General features: G+C 35.3%; 1 protein-coding gene across 7 annotated transcripts in view; it reads left to right on the top strand.

Moving 5' to 3' along the window:
- Positions 1–25,594, top strand: part of SNTG1 (syntrophin gamma 1) — a 924,527-nt gene that overhangs the window by 658,016 nt on the left and 240,917 nt on the right. For all 7 annotated transcript variants that reach the window (XM_017965333.4, XM_035276805.3, XM_054246489.2 and 4 more), the window contains one exon: positions 24,627–24,665. In XM_017965333.4, coding sequence (XP_017820822.2) covers positions 24,627–24,665 — 39 coding nt within the window. The remainder of the gene's footprint in view (positions 1–24,626; positions 24,666–25,594) is intronic.

The following is a 25,594-nucleotide window of genomic DNA, read 5'->3' as shown; positions in this document are numbered from 1 at the left end:
CTCTAAGGAAACTGGAGAATGTTTCTTTTTGGTTAAACATTCAAAATGGATTTTCCCAGGAAAATATACCCTGTTAAACAGTATTCTCTATCGTCCATCAGGAGAGCACACCTCCCCAGTTATCAAGGTGCCTTGCAAATGAAAAAATGATACTAAATAATTAATATTACTAAGGTACAATTTAAACACATAAGGTCTTTGATTAAACTGCCAACCTAAATAAAAAAAATTCTGTCCTTAACGGCATTTAATTTCAGAAAAGAAGAATATCTTTAAAAGAATATTTGAATCATATTGAATTTCCCTGCTGGTCTACAGAGGTCTTCCAAAGAGAATAATATTATTACTCCTAAAAGGACGTTACAAATTACTGCTAAATCAATGGTGCTAAAAGTCAGGGATTTAAGAAACAGGACAATATTTAACGCAAATGTGCACTTCTGTTGCTTAAATCTTTTTAAATAAATTAATTCCAAGCAAGTCTGTATTAGAATCAGTCGTACAAGTGGCTCTATTTAATGATCTGCAATAGCTGAACTTCCTTCAACCGCTGGAAGATGTACCGTAATTAACACTCAATGCAGTGAGTTTCTAAGAAAAAAGTGAACATGGATTTTTCATTTTCCCAAGGATTTCCTCAAAGTGAATATTATTTCTTTAAATCTTGTCCATAATATCTAATCAGATATTCAATTTTTACAATATAGTTTGCAAATTTTAATAATTTGAAAAATAGGAGAATTATCATCATTTCAGTTCTTGAGTATAAAACATATTGTTTGAAAAATATTTTGGAATATATGAATTCTGCAACATTATATTTGTCCCCATGTTTTAGAAACACAATACTCAAACTCATAGTTCCAATACAGTCTCTGATGAAAAATTTTCTATTTAACTTAAAATTTTAATAACATAAAATATATTTCATAGAGTCTTGTTTCTTTAATAACTGTTTTTAAATGTAAGATCACATTAATACTAGTGATTCCATTAAGGAAAAAAACTTCATGTGATAGAATCAAAAAGCAAGGAAGAATAACTGGTGAAAATTCTTAATAAAATAGGATGATCTTAATTCTAATATTATTTATTGTCTGGAAAAACATATATAATATTCTACAAATACTATTTTCGGTAATAACTTGTAACATCTCAACCAATTTATGCCTATAGTTCCATTACTGGAACACTAAGCATGTGGAAGTTATTTCTATCCTGCTCCACAATGTTGTCACCAAGGTCCAATTCAATGTTGTCACCAAGGTCCGATTGCAAAATTTCAAAAAATTGCAGCCTCCGGCATAAATGGGTTAAAATAATATATTTTACTATTGCATTTCAAACAAAATATGAGTATTCTTTCCATCTTGGGTATTTAGTATACTCTTTCACTTAAAAATACTACTCAAGCTTCATGTTGTAAAGGAGTACATCCATATTTACCTGATATCTTTATCTTTTGTACATAAAACATGGAATTCCATTTTCCTATGGTTGGTAAAAGATATATTTTAAAACATGTCCCTTCATTATATTTTTACTTTAGAAATTTAGTAAAGTGCAGAAGAACATTCAAATGAAATACATAGCAACAAATATGGTTTATGAGTATATATTACATATACTTAAAAATGTGTATTTCCTTTACACATGTAAAACAAAATTGCCAGCTTCCTGTGTAAATGGTATTACGTTTTGTTAAGTAAATGTGTAATTGTAAACACTTCCTCGTATCAGTAATTACATTCTGAGATGACCCAGTCTTAATGGATTAATAGTGTATATTATACACTGTTAATGGGTTTTGTGTATATTATATAACTATATATTATATATATTATATATAATATATATAACTATATATTATATATAATTTATACTATGTATTATATATTATACTATATATTATATATTATAAATAATAACATATAATATATAACTTATATAAATTATATATAATATATATCTTATATAAATATATATAATTTATTTATATTTGGATTTCACATTAATGAATTTTATATATGGATTTTATATTAATAGATTTTATAATATATATTATATTATATGGGCTTTATATTAATGATTTTATAATATATATTATATATAATATATAACATATAATATATAACATATAAATTATATATAATATATAAATATATATAAAATAATTATATTATACATAAAAGTATACATATATTTATATTTATTATATATATTATGTATCATTCTGTGTATATTCTGTAAATGATTGAACATGAATAGTATATATAATACATATTATATATAATATATATAATAGAATATGATAGTGTATATTATATACTCAATGGATTGTTTGTATATTATATAATTACTGTATATTATAATTAAGAGTACATATAATATATATTATAGCTGAGTATACATGTAATATTTTTATATATCATATATATTATATATCATTTTGTGTATATTTTGTAAATGATCAAACATGAATATTATATATACTATATGTATAATAGTATATAATAGTGTATGTTATATAATCTTAATGGATTTTCTGTATATTATATAATAACTTATGAACAGATTAATATTTGACATGTAAGTCACTTAAAATATATTAATCTAACGAAAGCCTAGAGATATTTTGTAATATTCATCAGTGAAAACATTGCTGATTATATCTTTGCGTAAGAACATGAACATCTTTATTCTCATCAACCTAGCTTGACTTTATGTAACATGACAACGATGTGTAAAAGTGTGTGAACATGCCGGTCAATGACTGGCGCTTACTGATTGAGATCACACTATTGGTTTTAACCTATTCGTGTTTGATCCTTTACAGAAGTAGAATTCCACATTTTCATGTTTTTGTGAGTCTTCCCTTACACAGATGTTGTTTTCTGTTTGGTCATGTCTGTTTGGCACTCTGTTTGCACCAGGTACTGAGTGTGCTGGTGTAATTACGTCAGATCCAGTCTGTTCAGTCCTACAGCTATGATGGACAGCATATGCATTTTTAAGAAGAGCTTATTATATAGTGGGGCTACTAATCCCTTTGTCATGTTTCTCTGGTTTTAAGTTTGTTTGTGGGGGCTTTATAAATAGCCTGCTTTTAAAGAAGTTTATTTTTATGTAGTGTTCACATTAATTTTTCTACTGAAATGACCTTTGAATTTGATTAGTTCATCACAGGGCCAAATATACCCACTTCTAAAATATGTGCTGGCGAAGGTAATAACAGTGTGAAAATAACAATTGGCAGAGCTATCATTTTCCTCTGCATTTTTGGGGTGGCATCTTGCATGACCCCATAGCATGCCCAAACAAACTTCAGCTCCTTTTCTGTTTTTCAAAGCCCACCCTACCAAAGTAGCAAGCGTGGGACCCTTACTTCTCTGATATGCACTTTGGGTGCCAAATTCCTTGCAGGCGTTTGGGGTTAGGGTTTGGATGCTTCTCCATGAGGGCACTGCTGCTACCCCTGTATTGTTGATTGCTTGTGTGTCCTCTAGGGCTAGCGTGCAGGGTCGGCAGTGGAGCAGTGTGAGCCATGGCAACACAAACCAAATGTGAGTCTGGGTTTCCTTCTCTGTATTCTTCTAACATGTGCTGGTCTTTCAAATGTGAATCTCATAGACTCTTTCTGAAAATTACTAAAAATATTTCTAAATCAAGAGATCACATAAATATTCACTCAAATCTTCTTCCAGGAAACTTCTTTCGGCCTTATTTTGTTTCCTCGAAATAGTGCCTTTATCCCTCTGTCTGTATTCAACTGTTTTTCCTTGTCCTTACTTTTCAGCAGTTTTACTATCATGGGCTCAAAGTCAGTAGATTTTCTTAAATCTGTGGATTAATGGCTTTATCCATTTGGGAAATTCTCAGCTCTTCCTTACTACTCCATTCTCTCTCCGCTTTTCTTTCAGGATGCCAATTGCATGCATCCTGAAAATGTTTTTCAGCTTTAGGTCTCAGGTTCAGGTCTGTCAGTTAATTTTTGAATATAATGTAATGGAAGGTCCAGCTTCATGCTTTTGCATATGGATTCCCAGTTTTCTTAGAATCATTATTTTAAACAACTGTCTTTTTACCATTAAGTATTTTTGGTGCTTGTGTTAAAAATTATTTGACCATGTATGAGGGCTTATTTCTCTACTCTATTCTGTTTCGTTTGTCCATGTGTCTCTCTTTAGACATACACCACATAGTTGACTGTAGTAGGAAGCTTTGAAATCAAGAAATATGAGATCTCTGATACTGTTCTTTTTCAAGATTGTTTTGGCAATTCGGGGGGCCCTTGAGATTCCATGTAAATTTTTGGATGGATTTTTACTTCTGTAAAACACCTCATCGTGGTTTTGATAAGGTTTGCAGTCAATCTGTGGGTTCCCTTGAGTAGTGCGGATAGCTTAACAATATTAAGTCTTCACATCTATAAAAATGAAATTTTCTACATTCGTCTTGTTTAATCTTTTAAGAAATCTTTTATAGATTACATTTTATAAGGATTTTGCCTTGTACTTAATTTCTAAGTATTTTATTCTCTTTGATACTGTTATAAACATTTTTTTCTTTAGGTTTTGTTTCAGATTATTCATTGTTAATATATAGAAAGGCAAATTATTTTGCATGTTGAATCTGTAACCAGATACTTTTCTGAATTTGTTTATTAGTTATAACAATTACTTTTGGGCTTTGGAATTATCCACATATGAGATCATAATATCTGTGAACAATGATAACTTTATTTCTTCCTTTTCAATCCTTTCTTTCATTTCTTTTTTCTTGCTTAATTATACCCGCTAGGACTTGAGTACTGTGTCAAATAATATGGTGAAAAGCAGGCATCTTTGTCTTATTCCTGAACACATAGGAACATATTGTCCTTTTCACAGGAAAACCTCAGTCTTCTACCATTGAGTATGATATTCCCTGTGGTGTTTTTATGTATGGCTTTTATTATGCTAAAGTAGTTTCGTTCTATTTCTAGTATGTGCTTGCCATAAAAGAGGGTGGAATTTAGTCAATTGCCTTTTCTGCATCAACTGAGATGATTATGTACTTTTTGCTTTCATTCTGTTAATGTGTTGAACTATTTTGATTGACTTTCATGTGTTAAACCAATCTTCCATTCCAGGAAAAAACCCACTTGATAATGATGTATAATCTTTTTAATATGCTGTTGTGCTGTTGAATTCACTTTCTTAGTATTTTGTTAAGGATTTTTTTATTAGGTTCATAAATAATATTGGTCCATATGTTTTTTTTTTTGTTGTTCATTTATTTTTATTGTTTGTTTTTTTTTTCTTGTGGTGTCTTTTGCTTTGGTATCAGAGTCATACTGGCCTTGTAAAATGAGTTAGGAAGTACTACTTTATCATTTGGAAATGTTGGAAAAGGATTGGTGCCGGGGGCGGTGGCTCACGCTTGTAATCCCAGCCCTTTGGGAGGCTGAGGCAGGTGGATCACGAGATCCATAGATCGAGACCATCCTGGTCAACATGGTGAAATCCCGTCTCTACTAAAAATACAAAAAATTTGTTGGGCATCATGGCATGTGCCTGTAATCCCAGCTACTCAGGAGGCTGAGGCAGGAGAATTGCCTGAACCCAGGAGGCGGAGGTTGCGGTGAGCCGAGATGGCGCCATTGCACTCCAGCCTGGGTAACAAGAGCGAAACTCCGTCTCAAAAAAAAAAAAAAAAAGCAAAAGGATTGGTATTAGTTCTTTAAATGTTTACACATTAAGATTAGACATAAAATACATTTTTAGAAAACATATGTAACACTTGATTATATGTTGGCAAATAAAAAGTGTGTCTAATCTCAGTGCTAACTTCCCTCATTAGTCAGGAAAATACACTAATTTGATGATTTCTATTACTGATGCACTGCTGTTCTGTTACTCATGCGGAAATCATTGACACAGTAGAAAATGAAGTTTCTTTAACAAATTACAAGATGTTGAGATAATACAAAGAAGGAGGTTAAATCAGGTTCTAGTTAAAGAAGAATTAAAAAACTTGAACCAGTTAGAGATTTTCAAAGGCCAGTCCTCAGTGATAAGCTGCAAAGCACCAAAGGCACAGAAAGAGAAAATGGCATTATGTTGATTTGGAGCTAGAATACTCAAAGTGTTTGATTAGGTAGAAGCAGCATACAGTTTACCTCAACAGATCTCTAATTATTCAGATAACACTTGTTAGGGTCATATGGACACACTGCTAGACTGAGGGAAGATAAGATAGTAAGACACATCTCTCTTCTTAAGTATTACACAGGCAGCAAGAAAAATAGCAGATGGAAATGTAGACCCAGAGAGAAAGTCACCAGCCAATTCTCTCTGAGTCTTCAGAAAAGCTTTCACGGCAGATGTAATTTTGATTATGTGATACATGGGCATAGCTTTGGCGTCAGACTAAATCAGCTGGTGCCAGGTTAAGAGTGAATTAAAGGTTATTTAATCTGTGTGCCTCAGCTAAACATAAAAATATAATAGATTCTTGCTAGGTGAAGAAGTGAGAGTAAGAGAGAGAAAAAGAGTGAAAGAGAGAGGAAGAGAAAGAGAGCAAGAGCAAAATAGGGTAGGAGAGAAGGAAAGAGGGAGAGAAAAAGAAAAGAGGGATAAAGTTAGCTTTCGTGGGTGATATGGTTTGGTTGTGTCCCCACCCAAATCTCATCTTGTAGCTCCTATAATCCCCACATGTTGTGGGAGAGACCTGATTGTGGGAGGTAAGTGAATCATGGGGATGGTTACCCTCATGCTGTTCTCATTATAGTAAGTGAGTTCTCACAATATCTGATTCTTTTTTAAGAGGCTTTTCCCCCATTTGCTTGTCATTTCTCCTTGCTGCCACCACATAAAGGAAGATGTGTTTGCTTCCCCTTTTGCCATGATTATGTTTTCTGAGAGCTTCCCCAGCCATGCTGAACTGTGAGTCAATCAAACCTCTTTTCTTTATGAATATTTCAGTCTCTGGTATGTCTTTATTAGCAGTGTGAAGATGCCTAATACAGTAAATTGGTTCTGGAGTGAGGTGCTGCTATAAGGATACCTGAAAATGTGGGAGTGACTTTGGAACTGAGTAACAGGCAGAGATTGAAACAGTTTAGAGGATTCAGAAGAAAACAGGAAAATGTAGGAAAGCTTAGAACTTCCTAGAGACTTAGAGGGCTCAGAAGAAAGGAAGATATGGGAAAGTTTGGAATTCCTAGAGAGTTGTTGAATGGCTTTGACAAAAATGCTGATAGTAATATGAACAGTGAAGTCCAGGCTGAGATGGTCTCAGATGGAGATGGGGAAGTTGTTGAGAACTAGAGTAAAGGCCACTCTTGCTATGCAATGAGAGTGGTGGCATTTTGCCTTTGTCCCAGAGATCTGTGGAAATTTGACCTTGTGAGAGATGACTTAGTGTATCTGATGGAAGAAATTTCTAAGCAGCAAAATGTTCAAGAGGAATTAGAACATAAATCTTGGGAAAATTTTTAGCCTGACAATGCAGTGGAAAAGAGAACCCTGTTTTCTAGGGTGACATTCATGAAGGCTGCAGAAATTTGCATAAATAATGCAGAGCTGAGTGTTAATCACCAAGACAATGGGGAAAATGTCTCCAGGGCATGTCAGAGACCTTCCTGGCATTCCCTCCCATTAGAGGCACAGAGGCTTTGGAAGGAAAAATGGTTTCCTGGGCCCAGTGCAGGGCCCATCTGCTGTAAGCATCCCTGGGGCATGGTGCACTGCATTTCAGCTGCTCCAGCCATGACTAAAAAGGGCCAATACATAGTTCAGGCCATTGCTTCAGATGATGCAAGCCCCAAGTTTTTGCAGCTTCCATGTGGTGTTTGTCCTGTGCGTGCATAGAAGACAAGGATTGAGGTTTGGAAACCTCTGCCTAGATTTCAGAGGATGTATGAATATGAATGGATGTCCAGGTAGAAGTTTGCTGCAGGGTTGGAGCCCTCATGGAGAACCTTTGCTAAGGCAGTGCAGAAGGGAAATGTGGAGTTGTCTCTGCCCAGTGGAGCTGTGAAAAAGCCACCATTCTCCAGACCCCAGAATGGTAGAACAACTGACAGCTTGCACCATGTGCCTGGATAAGCCACAGACAATGTCAGCTTGTGAAAGCAGCTTGTGAGGGAGTTGTACCCTTTGTAGGGTACTGGAGCAGAGCTGCCCAAGGCTGTGAGAGCCCACCTCTTGCATCAGCATGACTTTGATGTGAGGCGTTGAGTCGAAGGAGATCATTTTGTAACCTTATGGTTTAATGACTGCCCTATTGTGTTTTGGACTTGTATGGGGCCTTTAGCCCTTTTTTGACCAATTTCTCCCATTTGTAACAGGTATATTTTCAATTCCTGTACCCCTATTGTATCTAGGAAGTAACTAACTTGCTTTTGATTTTGCAGGCTCATAGGTGGAAGGGATTGCCTTGAATCAGATGAGGCTTTGGACTTGGAGTTTTGAATTAATGCTGGAATTAGTTAAGATTTTGGGGACTGTTGGAAGGGAATGATTGTGTTTTGAATTGTGAAGACATGGTTTTGGGAGGGGCCAGGGGCAGAATGATATGATTGGGTTGTGTCCCCACCAGAATACTATCTTAAATTGTAGTTCCCATTGTGTCATAGGAGTGACCCAGTGGGAGGTAATTGAATCATGGGGATGGTTACCCTCATGTTGTGCTCACCATAGTGAGTGAGTTATCAGGAGATCTGATGGTTTTATAAGGGGCTTTTCCCTCTTTTGCTTGGCGCTTCTCTTTGCTGCCACAATGTGAAGAAGGATGTCCTTACTTCTCCTTCCATCATGATTGTGTTTCTTGAGGCCTCCTCCGCTATGCTTAACTGTGAGTTCATTAAAACTCTTTCTTTATAAATTGCTCAGTCTTGGTTATATCTTTATTAATAACATGAGAACGGACTAATACAGTGGTCCTGGGGAGAGTGACCATGAGCAAAGACACTGTGATGTGGCAGGACAGGGCCCACATGCCAGAGTTCATGCAGACAAGAACCTGATATGGAAGTGACTCCTGAGAGACATGCAGACCAGAATGTGGAGGGATTTGAATTCTATGTGATTTTGCTCGTTTCTGAAGTAATGGATAGTATATAATTAATTAAATAAAAAATGGCCATTTCAAATTTACATTTTTAAAATACTACCCTAGAAAAACTGTGCATATACAGTAGAAGGACAAACCTGAAATACTATTTTTAGTCATCCATCTTATCAAGTGCACATAAAATTACAAGAAGGTCCACTTGCATTTATGATGTTCTTTTGTGCTAAATGGTAAATGGGATGACTAAATTTTAAAATGTGCTCTACAACTGAAGGAGGTAGATCACTTGCAGAAGTCACTAGTGATAAGGATTGACCAAGATCCTAGGAAATCCTACTAAGAAGGTTATACTTAATCATTAATTGATAAATTCTATGGTCATGTTTCATAAGACTACATCTCTTTTTGTTTGAACAGAACTCAATTTAAATTTCTTCAAATTTACCCTACTTTTTCTACTGCTACTGCAAATACCTCTCTCTCTCTATGTTTCATCTCAGCCCAGAAACAATTATTCTTGTAATATAAGAACTTCCTTTGAAATCATAAGTATTCCTTTCAACTCTTATGCATGGTATGAACTCTACATTTCAAAGCCATCAGAATTAAAATTGTCAATCTAAAAAATGGAGATTAGTGTCCCAAATATGTTGAGGTTATTCACGAATGAAATTTGAGGTTTAAAATCTGAGATGGAACAAGTATATCAAGAGAAGGGAAAAGGGAAATTTTATTTGCACAAAGGGAGGGGTTTACATAAGTTTCTTAGAAACAAAGTTCATTGGTTTCAGAGGGTCAAGCTAGAGTTGTTATCAGTTCATTGGTGGAGATGTCATTACTAGGCATGTATTTTTGACAGAGCATCTTATTAAAAATACTGCATTCCCAAAGAGTGCCTAGTGATACACTCTGTCATACAAGCAGATGTAGATGTGCAAAATGTGCAAGTTGTACAAAGCAGGGGATGTTTGAAGGAGGTTGAGAAATTTCTTGTGGGGTATTACAGAGTCTTTGGAAATTATTTTCTCAGACATGTAATCATGAGTTCCCTCTTCTTCATGTCTTCCCAGCCCTATTTTGTCTGGATCTGTGTAAAGCAATCATCTAATATCTACAGGTTTCACACAATAGACATTAAAACTCAATAACTCAGAGGGTTTTTGGTTGCTTTTGTTTGTTTGCTTATTTGTTTTGATTTTTAAGTGATTAGCCTTCAAGGCAAAGTTAAACTTCAAATTCACAAGTTTGACTTTGTTATAAAAGAAAAGTATTAAGCAGTTATTAGATACTGATAAGTAATATAGAGGATATAAAGATATAATTAAGCACAATTTCACAGTTTTATTTTGCTACCTCAAAGCCTAGGATGTTTTGAAGAATTATGAATTTCCTTTCCAAATTATTTTTCACACCACAACAACTTAATAGAGTTTATTTGTTTTTTCATCCTTCCACCTATTTTACCGAAATTATTTTGTTCCTAGCTACTGTTTAATCTTAATATAAAATTATTTAGTTTATCAACTAATAAGTCAAGATGAATAGAGAATACAGATTAACCACTAAATCTTTGTAAATATCCATCAATTGTTGGTAACACGAGACCATTCTATGCTCTAAGTATGTGTGTGCATTTGAGCATGTGTGTGTGTGTGTGTGTGTGTGTGTATGCATTTACTACATCTTAAAGTATCGGCCTTTCTGATTTACCTGAGGTACGGCAATTTTTCTTTTAACAGAAAATGTTTTAATGCAATTCTAGAAAAATATAGAAATTCAAGCATAATATACGTTTTTCTTGAGTAAATCTGGAGGTTCTCATTGAAGCACATATAATGACCTAGGCTTGGTTTTGAATAGCATATCTCAATCAATGCCATTTTAAGTAAATATTGCACAAGTGTCATTTTAAACTTTCTTTTCTATGTTTTATGTCATTCATAGAACTAAGGTCACATATTTTGGGAATTAATAGAAGAATACAGAATTCCCAAGATCAAGAAGCCTACATTTTTTTTAGAAATCAAAGATAATTGTAAGAATAACACAATGAGTCTCCTTACCACAATTGCAGCATAAAATGAAATAAACAGACATTTTAAAAAAATTAAATTTTATGTCTTATATTCTCAAAAAAAAAAAAAATAAGAACTTAACACTACTTAGATTTTGTTTCCCTCGTGTAGGGCACATCATCCTGAGTCTAGGTGTGTTCTCTCAGAATACAGGAGGCCAGGCAGGGTGGCTCACGCCTGTAATCCTAGCACTTTGGGAGGCCGAGGTGAGCAATCACCTGAGGTCAGGAGTTCAAGACCAACCTGGCCAGCATGGTGATACCCATCTCTACTAAAAATACGAAAATTAGCCGGGTGTGGTGGGGGGCATGTATAATCCCAGCTACTTTGGAGGCTTAGGCAGAAAAACTGCTTGAACCTGAGAAATGGATGTTGCAGTGAGCTGAGCACCATTGCACTCCAGCCTGGGCAACAGAATGAGACTCAAAAAAAAAAAAAAAGAAAAGAAAAAAAGGGAAAAAACATTACACGAGTCATTAAACCAATTCATATAATTGAAAATAACTCTGGCATCAAAAATTCTTGGGGATGCAAAGCCCTCTGCCATAGACATATCCCTGTCAGTCTCAGTTTCTTTAACTGTGGTCATCCTCCCTGAGGAACGATATTCACAAAAAATTTTACTCCCCATGGAAGGAAACAGATCAAATCAAATGTTTTTTGTGGGGTAACGTTCATTTTCGTTTTTGCTGGAAGTCTCTATAAAGTTGCAAAGTGTCTATAAATTCCTTAGGATTTCAAGTAAATAGCAAAATGCTTATAATTTATCTTTTCTGCTAGAGGTCTGATAAGTTTTATCAGATTTGCAAAGGAATCTATTGTTTAAAAAAATAAACACTTCATTGTGTTTGAGATAAATGTCTTCTTTTAGGGCAGCAAAAGAAATTTCAATGTTATAATCCTGATTGAGAGTAGAATATCTCATAAATTAGCTGCAATTCTTCTCTCTGTGATATTTGCCCATATTTAATCTTTTACTGATAAATATAGATCCATAGATACCTTATATTTCTTATTACGAGATTGTAAGTGGTTCTTGAAAAGTTACCCAATATAAATTGTGTCCTCTCCTACTTCCAAGTAGGTATGAATTATTCCCTATTCCTTCCTACTCTTCACTTATGTCAGCTGTATGTTAACATGGTATATTTTGGTAACATATAATTAAAAATTAATATATTATGTTAAGAAGCAATATGGAGTATTCCCGTTTTAAGGAAGGGATTTGTATTTGAGAAAAGAGAATGCAAAATATATGAAATGTCCTTCAGTGTACTCTATGGAGTTGTGTTTGAGAAGGTACATGTGCATTAACAACAAATACTAAAGAACAAGAAAGCAGGATCCCTCCTCAAAGAGTTTATACAAAAATAGACTTGCCAACTTCAAAGTAATTTCTATTGTAAAGAATAAATGAAGAATAGAAGATACAGACAGAGTCTCTGAGGTAAGTTACTGTTTTTGGAAACAGTAACCATTGGAAGTGTTAGCTGAAGATTTACAAAGGTCTGAGAGATGGTCCTCTTAGTGAAGGTGACTCAGAGAGAGTGCACACTTGCTCCTGGAAGAGCCAGCAATGTTGCTGTCACAACCATAACCCAGTACAGCACTTCAACAGCGGGGGTGCCCTAGGTTTTAGTTTAGACATTATCTGGAAGGAAGCATGACTGCTAAGATTTACTTTGGTGGTGGAAGGAGATGCATTCCTGTGCCTGTGGGAGAGGGATACCAGTCTTCATACTGTCATCTGTCATCAACCACAGCTGTGCAAGTCGATGTCCTCGCAGCTAGACTTGCCTTTCTGCTGTGCTGTGCTGAACAGCTGCTGGCTTGGGTGGGTACTGGGGTCTACGAGTTGTTTGTTCCTCTCTGTCTGGAAAACCCAAAGTGCTTGGAACAGAAAATGTTCTCAGTCAAGGCAGCCTGGGGCCAGTATCTGGGAAGAAGTAGCAGGCCTTGGCTCTGGGGCATTCATACAGAATTTTCATAGATAGGAGCTTATTTGTTTGCTACACAAAATAAGAAAACAAGACTGCATGCTTTGGCAGTCGGATGAAAAGTGAGTTTCCAAGAAATCAAGCAGAGATGAGTATATAACTTAGGGATTTATCTTCTGGTTTTGATTTTTAAAAGCCTTAACGTGGCCCATATTTATCCGATTGCATTTTATTGTTGGTCATTTATAGCACTTGCTGATTTTGTAGGATGACATGTCGGGTAACCCTTGTCTAAGGCATTCTGCTGCTTTTACAGGGAGAGGATTCATAGCTTAAATAATTGTGCTCCAAAAGCAGCCAGTTTTGTGATATGGACAGCAGTTATGCCCTTTAATCTCTACAGACCTTCATGTTCAGGCAGTCTGTATTTTAGTGAAAATTGTATTTGCTTTTTAGCTACTTATAACACAAATTCTTCTGATAACGTAAAATGACCATTCGTTTCTAAGAAATTTAACATGAAAAATGTCTTTTAAAAAAACTCTCATTTGTCTTATTTGAAGAAGAGTCTTAAAATCATACAGAGAATTTAGAATTTTCATTATTTAGAGTTAGAATTACTACGAAGAGTAGACGATTATTAAAACTGTGCTCTATGAATGTATTTTATTACTAAAAATATTTGTTTTAATGTTTTACTATATATGATATAACAGACACTATATAATCATAAGAATAATGTCATGTTTTAAAATAAATTTGTTGTAATTAATATATCTTAATTTTTCTAATTAAATTTCAATGTGCTTCATTGATATTAATGTTATTAAAAAATAAGTATATGGCCGGGCGTGGTGGCTCAAGCCTGTAATCCCAGCACTTTGAGAGGCCGAGGCGGGTGGATCACGAAATCAAGAGATCGAGACCATCCTGGTCAACACGGTGAAACCCCGTCTTTACTAAAGATACAAAAACTCAGCTGGGCACGGTGGCGCGTGCCTGTAATCCCAGCTACTCAGGAGGCTGAGGCAGGAGAATTGCCTGAACCCAGGAGGCGGAGGTTGTGGTGAGCCGAGATCGCGCCATTGCACTCCAGCCTGGGTAACAAGAGCGAAACTCCGTCTCAAAAAAAAAAATAAAATAAAATAAAAAAATAAATAAATAAAAGTATATTTCAAAGCAAATTACTGCCAATATCCTTATATTTAAAGTTCACTTATAATTTCGGGTTCCTAGAATATGTTTGCAAATGTAAACCACAGTGTACTGTGTTAGATAAACACCAGGAGAGTCCACCACTGCCGCTTACGAGAAAGCATCGATGGATTCATTTTCCGTCCACCTGTTCATTCCCCACCCAGCCTGATTCACACAATTGTCACCCAGTTAGCACTTCGGTATGCACACCCTAGTCTAGAGTTGGCAGGAAAATAGAAAGGAGCATGCAAAGTGTAGTGTAAGAAAGACATCTTTGCTCAGCAGTATTTAAAATGCGCTTTTTATCTTCAAAGGGAATTCAAGTTTATTTTATATTAATTATAATCGCGTATTCAGCTCTAAATTCCTGACAATGTTTCCAACAAATATATGCAGTTAATGTTATTATTGATGTTTTACAAATGAAGGGATCTAGATATTTGATAATTAATAATCTGTCTGAAGATATTTAGTAATTACAGCTGGAATTCAACACCAGATCTCTCTGACTGCACAGCCTGACAAAGTCGTATGAACCTACATTTTAGCTCCTATGTTGAATTTATCCTCATTCCCTTCTGACGCCTCCTTGCACTGTTTGGATTCCTTTAAGGAGGCATCCTTATGCCATTGTCTCTGGATGGGATCTTTCATTTCCATGTTCCAGCGCTTATATCACCATGAACCACACTTAGTAAAAGGTCATTAAAATATTTTACAAGTAAATAATCACATTCTTCCCTGTCTTCATTTCATTTAGTCAATGCACACACACACTACTGAGCACTGAGGATTGTTCTGACACTTTAAAATGTTGTGCAAGATGTAAAAGTTTAGCTACAGAGAGGAAAAATAAAACAGGTGTTTTGAAAAACTGATGTATCCTGGAGTTTGTTTTGACGGCGTTTTAGATTTTCAAAGTTTTAAATGATGGAGCAGCTCTGTTAAATCAATAAAGACTAATCTAATATTATTATTTTCTAATTATAAAAGTTATATTTAAACATAATAATAATTAAAAAATACAAAGCAGCAAAGAAAGCATTCATGTAATAATCCCCAAATAAGAAACAAAACTGTTAGAATTTTCATAACTGTCAATATCATTACTATACACATGTCTACTTATGTATGTATATTAGACATAAAATAAAGTTTGGTTCATGCTTTATTAATCTAAATTTATAAGAGTTGATGTATGCCCATATTACCAATCTATATGTATGTGTGTGTGTATATGCATATATAAATATATGTATATTATGTTTAATATACATGTATATATACTCATACATACATATGCATATATATTTGTGTGTGTATATATAATTTTTTAAATGCTGCATAAAACTGTCTTGAAATTAGAAAATTTTATAAGCATCATATCTTATCAATTGATAAATTAACACCATAGGCATTTGTAATGAATGCACAGTGTTATAGTTTTGGATATACTAATTGTTGTTCAGTATATGAGAAATATGTTTTCATTGCTGTGATTTTTCCACTGACTTTATACTAAATGTATGTGTATATTTTAACATGTCAGACTGTTAAAAATCAGCTTTTAAAATCTCCAAGATGTGAAATGTAAAAATTCTCCCTATTTTTCATTATTGTTTTCTCTTCCTTTAAATGTGCTTCGGGTTATGAGATACGTGTGCAGAACATGCAAGTCTGTTACATAGGTATACACGTGCCATACTTGTTTGTTGCACCCACCAACTCGTCATCTACATTAGGTATTTCTCCTAATGCTCTCCTTCTCCTAGCCCCCCACCCCCTGAGAGGCCACAGTGTGTGATGTTCCCCTCCCTGTGACCATGTGTTCTCATTTATGAGTGAGAACATACAGTGTTTGGTTTTCTGTTCCTGTGTTAGTTTGCTGAGAATCAGGGTTTCTGGCTTCATCCATGTCCCTGCAAAGGACATGAACTTATCCTTTTTTATGGCTGCATAGTATTCCATGATGTATAGGTGCCACATTTTCTTCATCCAGTCTATCCTTGATGGGCATTTGGGTTGGTTCCAAGTCTGTGTAGTGAGCAGTGCTGCAGTAAATATACGTGTGCATGTGTCTTTATATTAGAATGATTTATAATCCTTTGGGTATATACCCAATAATGGGATTGCTGGGTCAAATGGTATTTCTTGTTCTAAGTCCTTGAAGGATCACTACACTGTGTCCCACAATGGTTGAACTAGTTTACACTCCCGCCAACAGTGTAAAAGCATTCCTATTTCTCCACATCCTCTCCAGCATCTGTTGTTTCCTGACTTTTTAATGATGGTGATTCTAACTGGGGTGAGATGGTATCTCATTGTGGTTTCATTTGCATTTCTCTAAGGACCAGTGATGAGCTTTTTTTTTCAAATGTTGTTGGCAACATAAATGTCTTCTTTTGAGAAGTGTCTATTCATATCCTCTGCTCACTTTTTGATGGAATTGTTTTTTCTTGTAAATTTGTAAAGTTCTTCATAGATGCTGGATGCTAGCCCATGTCAGATGGACAGATTGCAAACATTTTCTCCCATTCTGTAGGTTGCCTGTTCGCATTGATTATAGTCTCTACTGCTTTGCAGAAGCTCTTTAGTTTAATAAGATCCCATTTGTAAATCTCAGCTTTTGTTGCCATTGCTTTGGGTGTTTTAGTAACTAAGTCTTTGCCCCTGCCTATGTCTTGAATGGTATTGACTAGGTTTTCTTCTAGGGTTTTTATGGTGTTTCATCTTATGTTTAAATCTATAGTCCATAGTGAGTTAATTTTTGTATAAGGTGTACAAAAGAGGTCCAGTTTTCCCAACACCATTTATTAAATATGGAATCCTCTCCCCATTGCTTGTTTCCACTGGTTTTGTCAAAGTTCAGTTGTAGATGTGTGGCTTATTTCTGAGGCCTGTGTTCTGTTCCATTGGTCTATATATCTGTTTTGGTACCAGTACCGTGCTGTTTTGGTTACTGTAGCCTTAGAATAGTTTGAAGTCAGGTCCTTTGATGCTTCTGGCTTTGTTCTTTTTCCTTAGGATTGCCTTGGCTATAAGACCTCTTTTTTTGGTTCCATATTAAATTTAAAGTAGTTTTTTCTAATTCTGTGAAGAAAGTCAGTGATAGCTTGATGGGGTAACACTGGATCTATAAATTACTTTGGGAAATACAGGCATTTTCATAATATTGATGGAATGTTTATTCATTTGTTTGTGTTCCCTCTTATTTCCTTGAGCAGTGGTTTGTCCTTTTCCTTGAAGAGGTCCTTCACATCCATTGTAAAGTTTATTCCAAGACATTTTATTCTTTTTGTAGCAATTGTGAATGGGTGTTTATTTATGACTTGTTTCCCTGTTTGTCTATTATTAATGTATAGGAAGGCTTGTGATTTTTGTACATTGATTTTGTATTCTGAGACTTTGCTGAAGTTGCTTATCAGCTAAGGAGATTTTGGGCTGAAATGATGGCGCCTTTTCTGCATCTATTGAGATAATCGTGTTTTTTGTCATTGGTCCTGTTTATATGATGGATTGTTTGTTGATTTGCATATGTTACACCAGATTTTCACTCCAGGGATTAAGCTGACTTGATCATGGTGGATAAGTTTTTTGAGGTGCTGCTGGATTTGCTTTGCCAGTTATTTTATTGAGGATTTTCATGTCAATGTTCATCAGGAATATTGGCCTTAAATTTTCCTTTTTTGTTGTGTCTCTGCCAGGTTTTGGTATCAGGATGATGCTGGTCCCAAAAAATCAGTTAGGGAGGCGTCCCTCTTTTTCTGTTGTTTGGAATAGTTTCTGAAGGAATGGTACCAGCTCCTCTTTGTACCTCTGGTAGGATTTGGCTGTGAATCTGTCTGGTCCTGGCCTTTTTTTGGTTGGTAGTCTATTAATTACTGTCCCAATTTCAGAAATTGTTATTGGTCTAATCAGGAATTCTACTTCTTCCTGGTTTAATCTTGGGAGGGTATAGGTATCTAGGAATTTTTCCATTTCTTCTAGATTTTCTAGGTTATTTGTGTAGAGGTGTTGTTTATAGTATTCTCTGATGGTAGTTTGTATTTCAGTGGTGATAACCCTTTATCATTTTTATTGTGTCTATTTGATTCTTTTCTCTTTTCTTCTTTATTGCACTGGCTAGGGGTCTGTCTATTTTGTTAATCTTTGCAGAAAATCACCTCCTGGATTCACTGATTTTTTGAATCATTTTTCATGTCCCTATCTCCTTCAGTTCTGCTCTGATCTTAGTTATTTCTTGTCTTCTGCTAGTTTTTGAATTTGCTTGCTCTTACTTCTCTACTTCTTTTAATTGTGGTATTAGTGTGTTGATTTTCGATCTTTCCTGATTTATCCTTGGGCATTTAGTGCTATAACTTTCCCTCTAAACACTGCTTTAGCCGTGTCCCAGAGCTTCTGGTATGTTGTGCCTTTGTTCTCATTCATTTCCAAGAACTTATTGACTTCTGCCTTAATTTTGTTATTTACCCCCAGTCACTGGGTAGCAGGTTGTTCAGTTTGCGTGTAGTTGTGTGGTTTTGAGGTAGTTTCTTAATCCTGAGTTCTGCTTTGATTTCACTATGGTCTGAGAGACACTTTTTTAGAATTTCCTTTTTTTTTTTTTTGCATTTACTGAGGAGTCTTTTACTTATGATTATGTGGTCAATTTTAGAATAAATGCAATGTGGTGCTGAAAAGAAGATATATTTTGTTGATTTAGGGTGAGAGTTCTGTAGATGTCTATTAGCTATGCTTGGTTCAGCTGGAGCTTAGTTCAAGTCCTGAATATTCTTGTTAATTTTCTATCTCGTTGATCTGTCTAATATTTATAGTGGAATGTTAAAGTATCCCACTATCATTGTATGGGAGTCTAAGTCTCTTTGTAGGTCTCTAAATACTTGCTTCATGAATCCGGGAGCTCTTGTATTGGGTGCATATATATTTAGGATAGGTAGCTCTTCTAGTTGCATTGATCCCCTTACCACTAGGTAATGCCCTTGTCTTTTTTTATCTTTTTTGGTTTCAAGTCTGTTTTATCAGAGACTGAAATTGCAACCCCTGCATTTCTTTTGCTTTCCATTTGCTTGATAAATATTCCTCCATCTTTATATTGAGCCTATGTGTGTCTTTGCATGTGAGATGGGTCTCCTGAATACAGCACACCAACAGGTCATAAGTCTTTATCCAATTTGCCAGTCTGCATCTTTTAATTGGGGCATTTAGCCCATTTACATTTAAGCTTAATATTGTTATGTGTGAATTTGATCCTGTCGTTATGATGCTAGCTGGTTATTTTGCCTGTTAGTTGATGCTGTTTTTTTATGGTATTGATGGTCTTTACAATTTGTTTTTTTTGTTGTTGTTGTTTGTTTGTTTGTTTGCAGTGCTGCTACCAGTTTTTCATTTCAATATCTAGTGCTTCCTTCAGGAGGTCTTGTAAGGCAGGTCTGATTGTGACAAAATCTCTCAGCATTTGCTTATCTGCAAAGGATTTTGTTTTCTTCGTTCATGAAGCTTAGGTTGGATATGAAATTTTGGGTTATACGATTTTTTTTTTCAGAATGTTAAATATTGGACTCCAATCTCTTCTGGCTTGTAGGGTTCCTGCAGAGAGATCTTTGTGGGTAACCTGAACTGTCTCTCCAGCTGCCTTAACATTTTTTTTTGTTTCATTTCAACCTTAATGAATCTAATAATTATGTGTCTTGGGGTTGCTCTCCTCTAGTAGTATATTTGTGGTGTTCTCTGTGTTTCCTGAATTTGAATGTTGGCCTTTCTTGCTAGGTTGGGGAAGTTTTAAGAGATAATAGTTTAAGAGCTGAAGAGTGTTTTCCAGCTTGGTTCCATTCTCCCCATCATTTTCAGCTACACCAATTAAACATAGGTTTAATCTTTTCATATAGTCCCATATTTCTTGGATAATTTGTTCATTTCTTTTCATTCTTTTTTCTCTAATCTTGTCTTCAGACTTTATTTCATTAAGTTGATCTTCAATCTCTGATATCCTTTCTTCTGCCTGATCAGTTTGGCAATTGATACTTGTGTATGATTTATGCAGTCCTCATGCTGTGATTTTATGCTCCATCAGGTCATTTACATTCTTCTCTGAACTAGTTATTCTAATACCTATTCCTCTAACCTTTTTCCTTGGTATGTAGCTTCCTTATATTGGGTTAGAACATGCTCCTTTAGCTTGGAGGAGTTTGTCATTGCTCACCTTCTGAAGCCTACTTCTGTCAATTTGTCACACTCGTTCTCTGTCCAGTTCTGTTCCCTTGCTGGTGAGGAGTTGAGAACCTTTGGTGGAGGAGAGGCATTCTAGTTTTTGGAATTTTCAGCCTTTTCTCCTGGCTTTCCTCCTCTTTGTGGATTTATCTACCATTGGTCTTTGATGTTGGTGACCTTCAAATGAGGTTTCTGTTTAGACATCCTTTTTGTTGGTGTTGATGCTGTTTCTTTCTGTTTGTTAGTTTACCTTCTAACAGTCAGGCTCCTCTGATCCAGGTCTGCTGGAGTTTCTGGAGGTCCACTCTAGACCCTCTTTGCTTGGGTATCACCAACAGAGTCTGCAGAACAGCAAAGATTGCTGCCTGTTTCTTCCTCTGGAGGCTTCGTCTCAGAGGGGCACCAGCCAGTTGCCAGTCAGAGCTCTCCTGCATGAGGTGTCTGTCAACCCCTGCTGGGAGCTGTCTCCCATTTAGGAGGCACTGGGGTCAGGGACACACTTGAAAAGTCAGTCTGTCCTTTTGCAGAACTTGAGCACTGTGCTGGGAGGTCTGCTGCTCTCTTCAGAGCCGGGAGGCAGGAACATTTAAGTCTGCTGAAGCTGTCCCCACAGCTGCCCCTTTCCCCAGTTGCTCTGTTCCAGGGAGATGGAAGTTTTATCTATAAGCCCCTAGTTGGGGCTGCTGCCTTTCTTTAAGAGATGGCCTTCCCAGAAAGAAGGAATCATGAGAGGCAGTCTGGCCACAGGGCTTTGCTGGGCTGCAGTGGCCTCCGCCCAGATTTACCTTCCTGGTGGCTTTGTTTTCACTGTGAGGGGAAATATGCCTACTCCAGCCTCAGCAATGGCAGATGCTCCTCCCCTCACCAAGCTCTAGTGTCCCAGGTCAATTTCAGAATGCTGTGCTGGCAGTGAAAATTTCAAGCTGGTGGATCTTAGCTTGCTGGGCTCCATGGGGTGGGATCTGCTGAGCTAGACCACTTGGCTCTTTGGCTTCAGCCCCCTTTCCTGGGGAGTGTACAGTTCTGTCTTATTGACATTCCAAGTGCCACTGGGGCATGAAAAAAAAGCAAAAACTCCTGCAGCTAGCTCATTGTCTGCCCAAATGGCTGCCCAGTTTTTTGCTTGAAACAGAGGGCCCTTGTGCTGTAGGCACCAGAGAAAATCTCCTGGTCCACAGGTTGTGAGGACCATAGAAAAAGCATAGTATCTGGGCCGGAGTGCACCATTTCTCATGGCACTGTCCCTTACAGCTTCCCTTGGCTAGGGGAGGGAGTTCCCCAACCCCTTGCACTTCCCAGGTGAGGTGATGGCTCACCCACCATCAGCAGCACTCACTGTCTAACGAGTCCCAGTGAGATGAGCTGGACACCTCAATCGGAAATGCAGAAATCATCCCCCTGCATTGATCTCACTGGCAGCTGCAGACTAGAGCTGCTCCTATTCGGCCATCTTGCCAGCCACCCAACCATCACATTTCTCATTATTTTCTCTCTTTCCTCAGTTATTGTTTTATTTTAAAATGTTAGCATATTTAAAATCTTAACAAGGAATTATTTTGTATCTACAACATCAGGAAAAATCCCTGAATACAATATATGTCCTTTTCGTGCTGCCACAATGAGGGCAACAGGTGGAGTTTTCTGTGCTGGACATCATATGTCCCATTTTGATGATCTGCCTTCCATTCCTGTGCAATCAATAGTTTAGTTATTTAAGTTTTTATTTCCATGAAGACATGAATAAACATGAATAGATTATCTTACCCTCATACACGACTAAAAAGCTACAGATTTCAGTAGAAATCAGCTTATACAAGTTCCTTTCTTGCCAAATAAATCTATTGATAATACACGTTGCAGTATTTAAGCATTGACTCATTCCTTTTGAATATTTTTACATAATCCTGGGATAACATAAATCATTCATGTATAAAGTATTACAAAGTTATATAGAAATAGTGTTTGAAAGGTTATGATGACATCAATTTATAAGAGGAACACAATTTATTATTTCACTTCAAAGAATATTACTTCTTCAATAATTGACTTAATGCCTTGTTCTATGTTATTATTACATTATTGTATTTGCCACCTGACAAAAACAATCTACACGTAATTTTCTAAAGACCATTTCAATATTTTCCAAACATATTTTTACATATTAATTATTATTTTTGTTACATATTATTCTAGCTGTTGGTATATCTCACTGTCTTGTTATAATCCCTCTCCATTAATATACTATTCCTTTACTTTTTTATATTCTATTTTTAGATACAGATATTCTAATGTAAAATATAGCCAGAAGTAGAGTTTGACAAAGTACTCAGTGTAGATTTTTTAAACTGATTAATAAAAGATATTTAGAGATCAGTTTTTTCCATCTGCATTTCCAGGCTCTGCTGATTTTAGCTGAAGGCATATCAGTAAGTTCAGAGATTCTTTAGCAGATTCTTCAGCAGAGCCAAAAGGTATTTTGAAATTATTACAATAATGTAAGAAGTACATGGTTTCTGTACCTAACATTACTCAGATCTCACATATGTTTTTAAATTTTCTTTTATTTTTACATTTAAAAAAATTTATTTATTATACTTTAAGTTCTGGGGTACATATGCAGAACATACAGATTTGTTACATAGATATATATACACATTCCATGGTGGTTTGCTGCATCTTTCACCCCATCATCTACATTAGGTATTTCTCTTAATGCTCACTCTCCCCTATCCCCCATTCCCTGACAGGCCACAGTGTGTGATGTTCCCCTCCCTGTTTCCATGTGTTCTCATTGTTCAACACTCACTTATGAATGAGAACATGTGGTATTTGGTTCTTTGTTCTTGCATCAGTTTGCTGAGAATGATGATTTTCTACTTCATCCATGTCCCTGCAAAGGACATGAACTCATCCTTTTTTATGGCTGCATAATATTCCATGGTGTATATGTGCCACATTTTCTTTATCTAGTCTATCTTTGATGGACATTTGGGTTGGTTCCAAATCTTTACTGCAGTGAACAGTGCTACAATAAACGTACATGTGGATGTGTCTTTATAATAAACTGATTTATAATCCTTTGGGTATTTATCCAGTAATGGGATTGCTGGGTCAAATTGTATTTCTATTTCTAGATCCTTGAGGAATTGCCACACTGTCTTTCACAATGATTGAACTAATTTACACTTTCATCAACAGTGTAAAAGCATTCTGATTTCTCCACTTTCTATTTCTACATTTTTAGTGACAAATATCTTGCTAGTAAATCTGTTCTTGTAGATGTGACCTTTGTTGATTTTCCAACGTTGTGTATTTTTTCTGTTAAATAAACTGTTATTTCACAGTAGTCAGAAGGACAAAAGGGAATGAAAAAAGAACAAAATAAAATAAGTCAATGACAATTCATGAGTGAAAATAGTCTACATTAATTCTGGTGTAAATGTATACACCAGAGTGTATGCAGAGTTAGCATGTTTAAGTTTCTCTATAAAGTCATTAGAAGATCATTGTTTTAACCAGTAAAAGCACTATTGAACAAAGACGTTGTGCAATGTAAGTTTTTTTATCCAAACCTAATGTTCATTTTTGTTTGGTTTATAAAGTTCGTTTCCATGATATATCACAGAAGAAATGGTTTCTCTGAAGATCTACTTTAAATTCTTATAAAATGTCATTGATTAAATTTTCTTAAAGTAAATGTTATACTTTATCAGGAGTCTTGACTGAAAATATTCAACACACACACTTTATCCTTTAGCGTTTGGATGTTGTACTTCCCTGTTCTCTCGAGTGCCAACACAAATATAATTTCAAAGTGCAAAAATAAACCACAGAAAGCTACTCTCTACATTCTTGTTAGATAATCAATCATTCAGTAGTGTTTGAGCACAGGCTTTTGGTTTCTCATAGTTAAAAAAATTTTAAAGGGAAATCTTTTCCAAAATGCTTTCATATGAAATGTAGGATAATTTGATAGCCAATTTTAAAAAGAAAAATATCTGTTGATATATGTTGTTTTGTATGTGATGATTTCAGTATATGAAAATAGTATATTAATATATTCGCTCACTAAAAGTCATCTGCATAAAATTCTGGGACCTTGTGTTACCATATTCTTGTTCTTCTCACTTTTATTATTTATTTATCATTGCAGATTAAAAAAATCAACAGAAACTTTCCTGTAAATCAACAGGTAAGATCAAAGCATACATGGAAAACTAAATATTATATTTCTCTAATTTTATTTATTATAGAAATAATGCTATCTGATTTCTAGACAGAGATAACTGATACTGTCATTTACATCTTTGGCGAGAAACACATTTCTTTCACATTATGAAATATATTTGTTCCTCTACTTATATTAAAAAATAGTTTTAAAAATGTGTATGTAAGTCAAAAATTATTGTTTATACAAAATAATTATATTGATTTAAATACATTGTTGAAGAACTTACAGTCTTATATATATAAGATAGTTTTAGTATATCTTAACTTTTGGGAAGCCTACTTTTAATTTATCTCAAAATTCTGATGGATTTTTCACAATTTGCCGATGTATTTCAAATGAGTCTTAGTTAATGCATAGAACAAAAATAATTTTGATTATTCATCTCTATAAACTTGTTACACTTGATATGAACTTTGATTTGAAACCATTGATCAAATCTAAGTATCTATGATAGCTACTTATAAATTATTCACAAATCACAAATTAATTTTAATGACAAAACTGTTTAAATGCTCTTCAACTTATAAAATGTGAGATCCTTTTCTCATCTAAACCCCAGTTCCCTTATCTGTAACATTTGTATGAGGGAGACAATCCTGTAAGTTTATTTAGAGGATTAAATAATAGCACATGTAAAGTTCTCAGTCTATGCTATTATTATCATTAACGTTTCTAAAGGTTGACACTTAGTCTTTGGAATACAGAATTTATGTTTTGTAGAAATTGTATCAGTAATGATGCTGTTAGACCAGAACAAGCTGCAGAGCCATGTGTAACTAGAACACTCGGGAGAACAGTGTCGGAGAGTTCATCGTGTCTACTAAGATCTGAACTAGTTCTTTTCAGCTCCAGGGATCCCCTCCCTCCTACCTTAAGGCCCTCAGCGCTGA

Source organism: Callithrix jacchus, chromosome 16, assembly GCF_049354715.1.
Source record: "Callithrix jacchus isolate 240 chromosome 16, calJac240_pri, whole genome shotgun sequence".
Lineage (NCBI taxonomy): Eukaryota > Metazoa > Chordata > Mammalia > Primates > Cebidae > Callithrix > Callithrix jacchus.
This window is presented reverse-complemented; position numbering and strand designations above follow the sequence as displayed.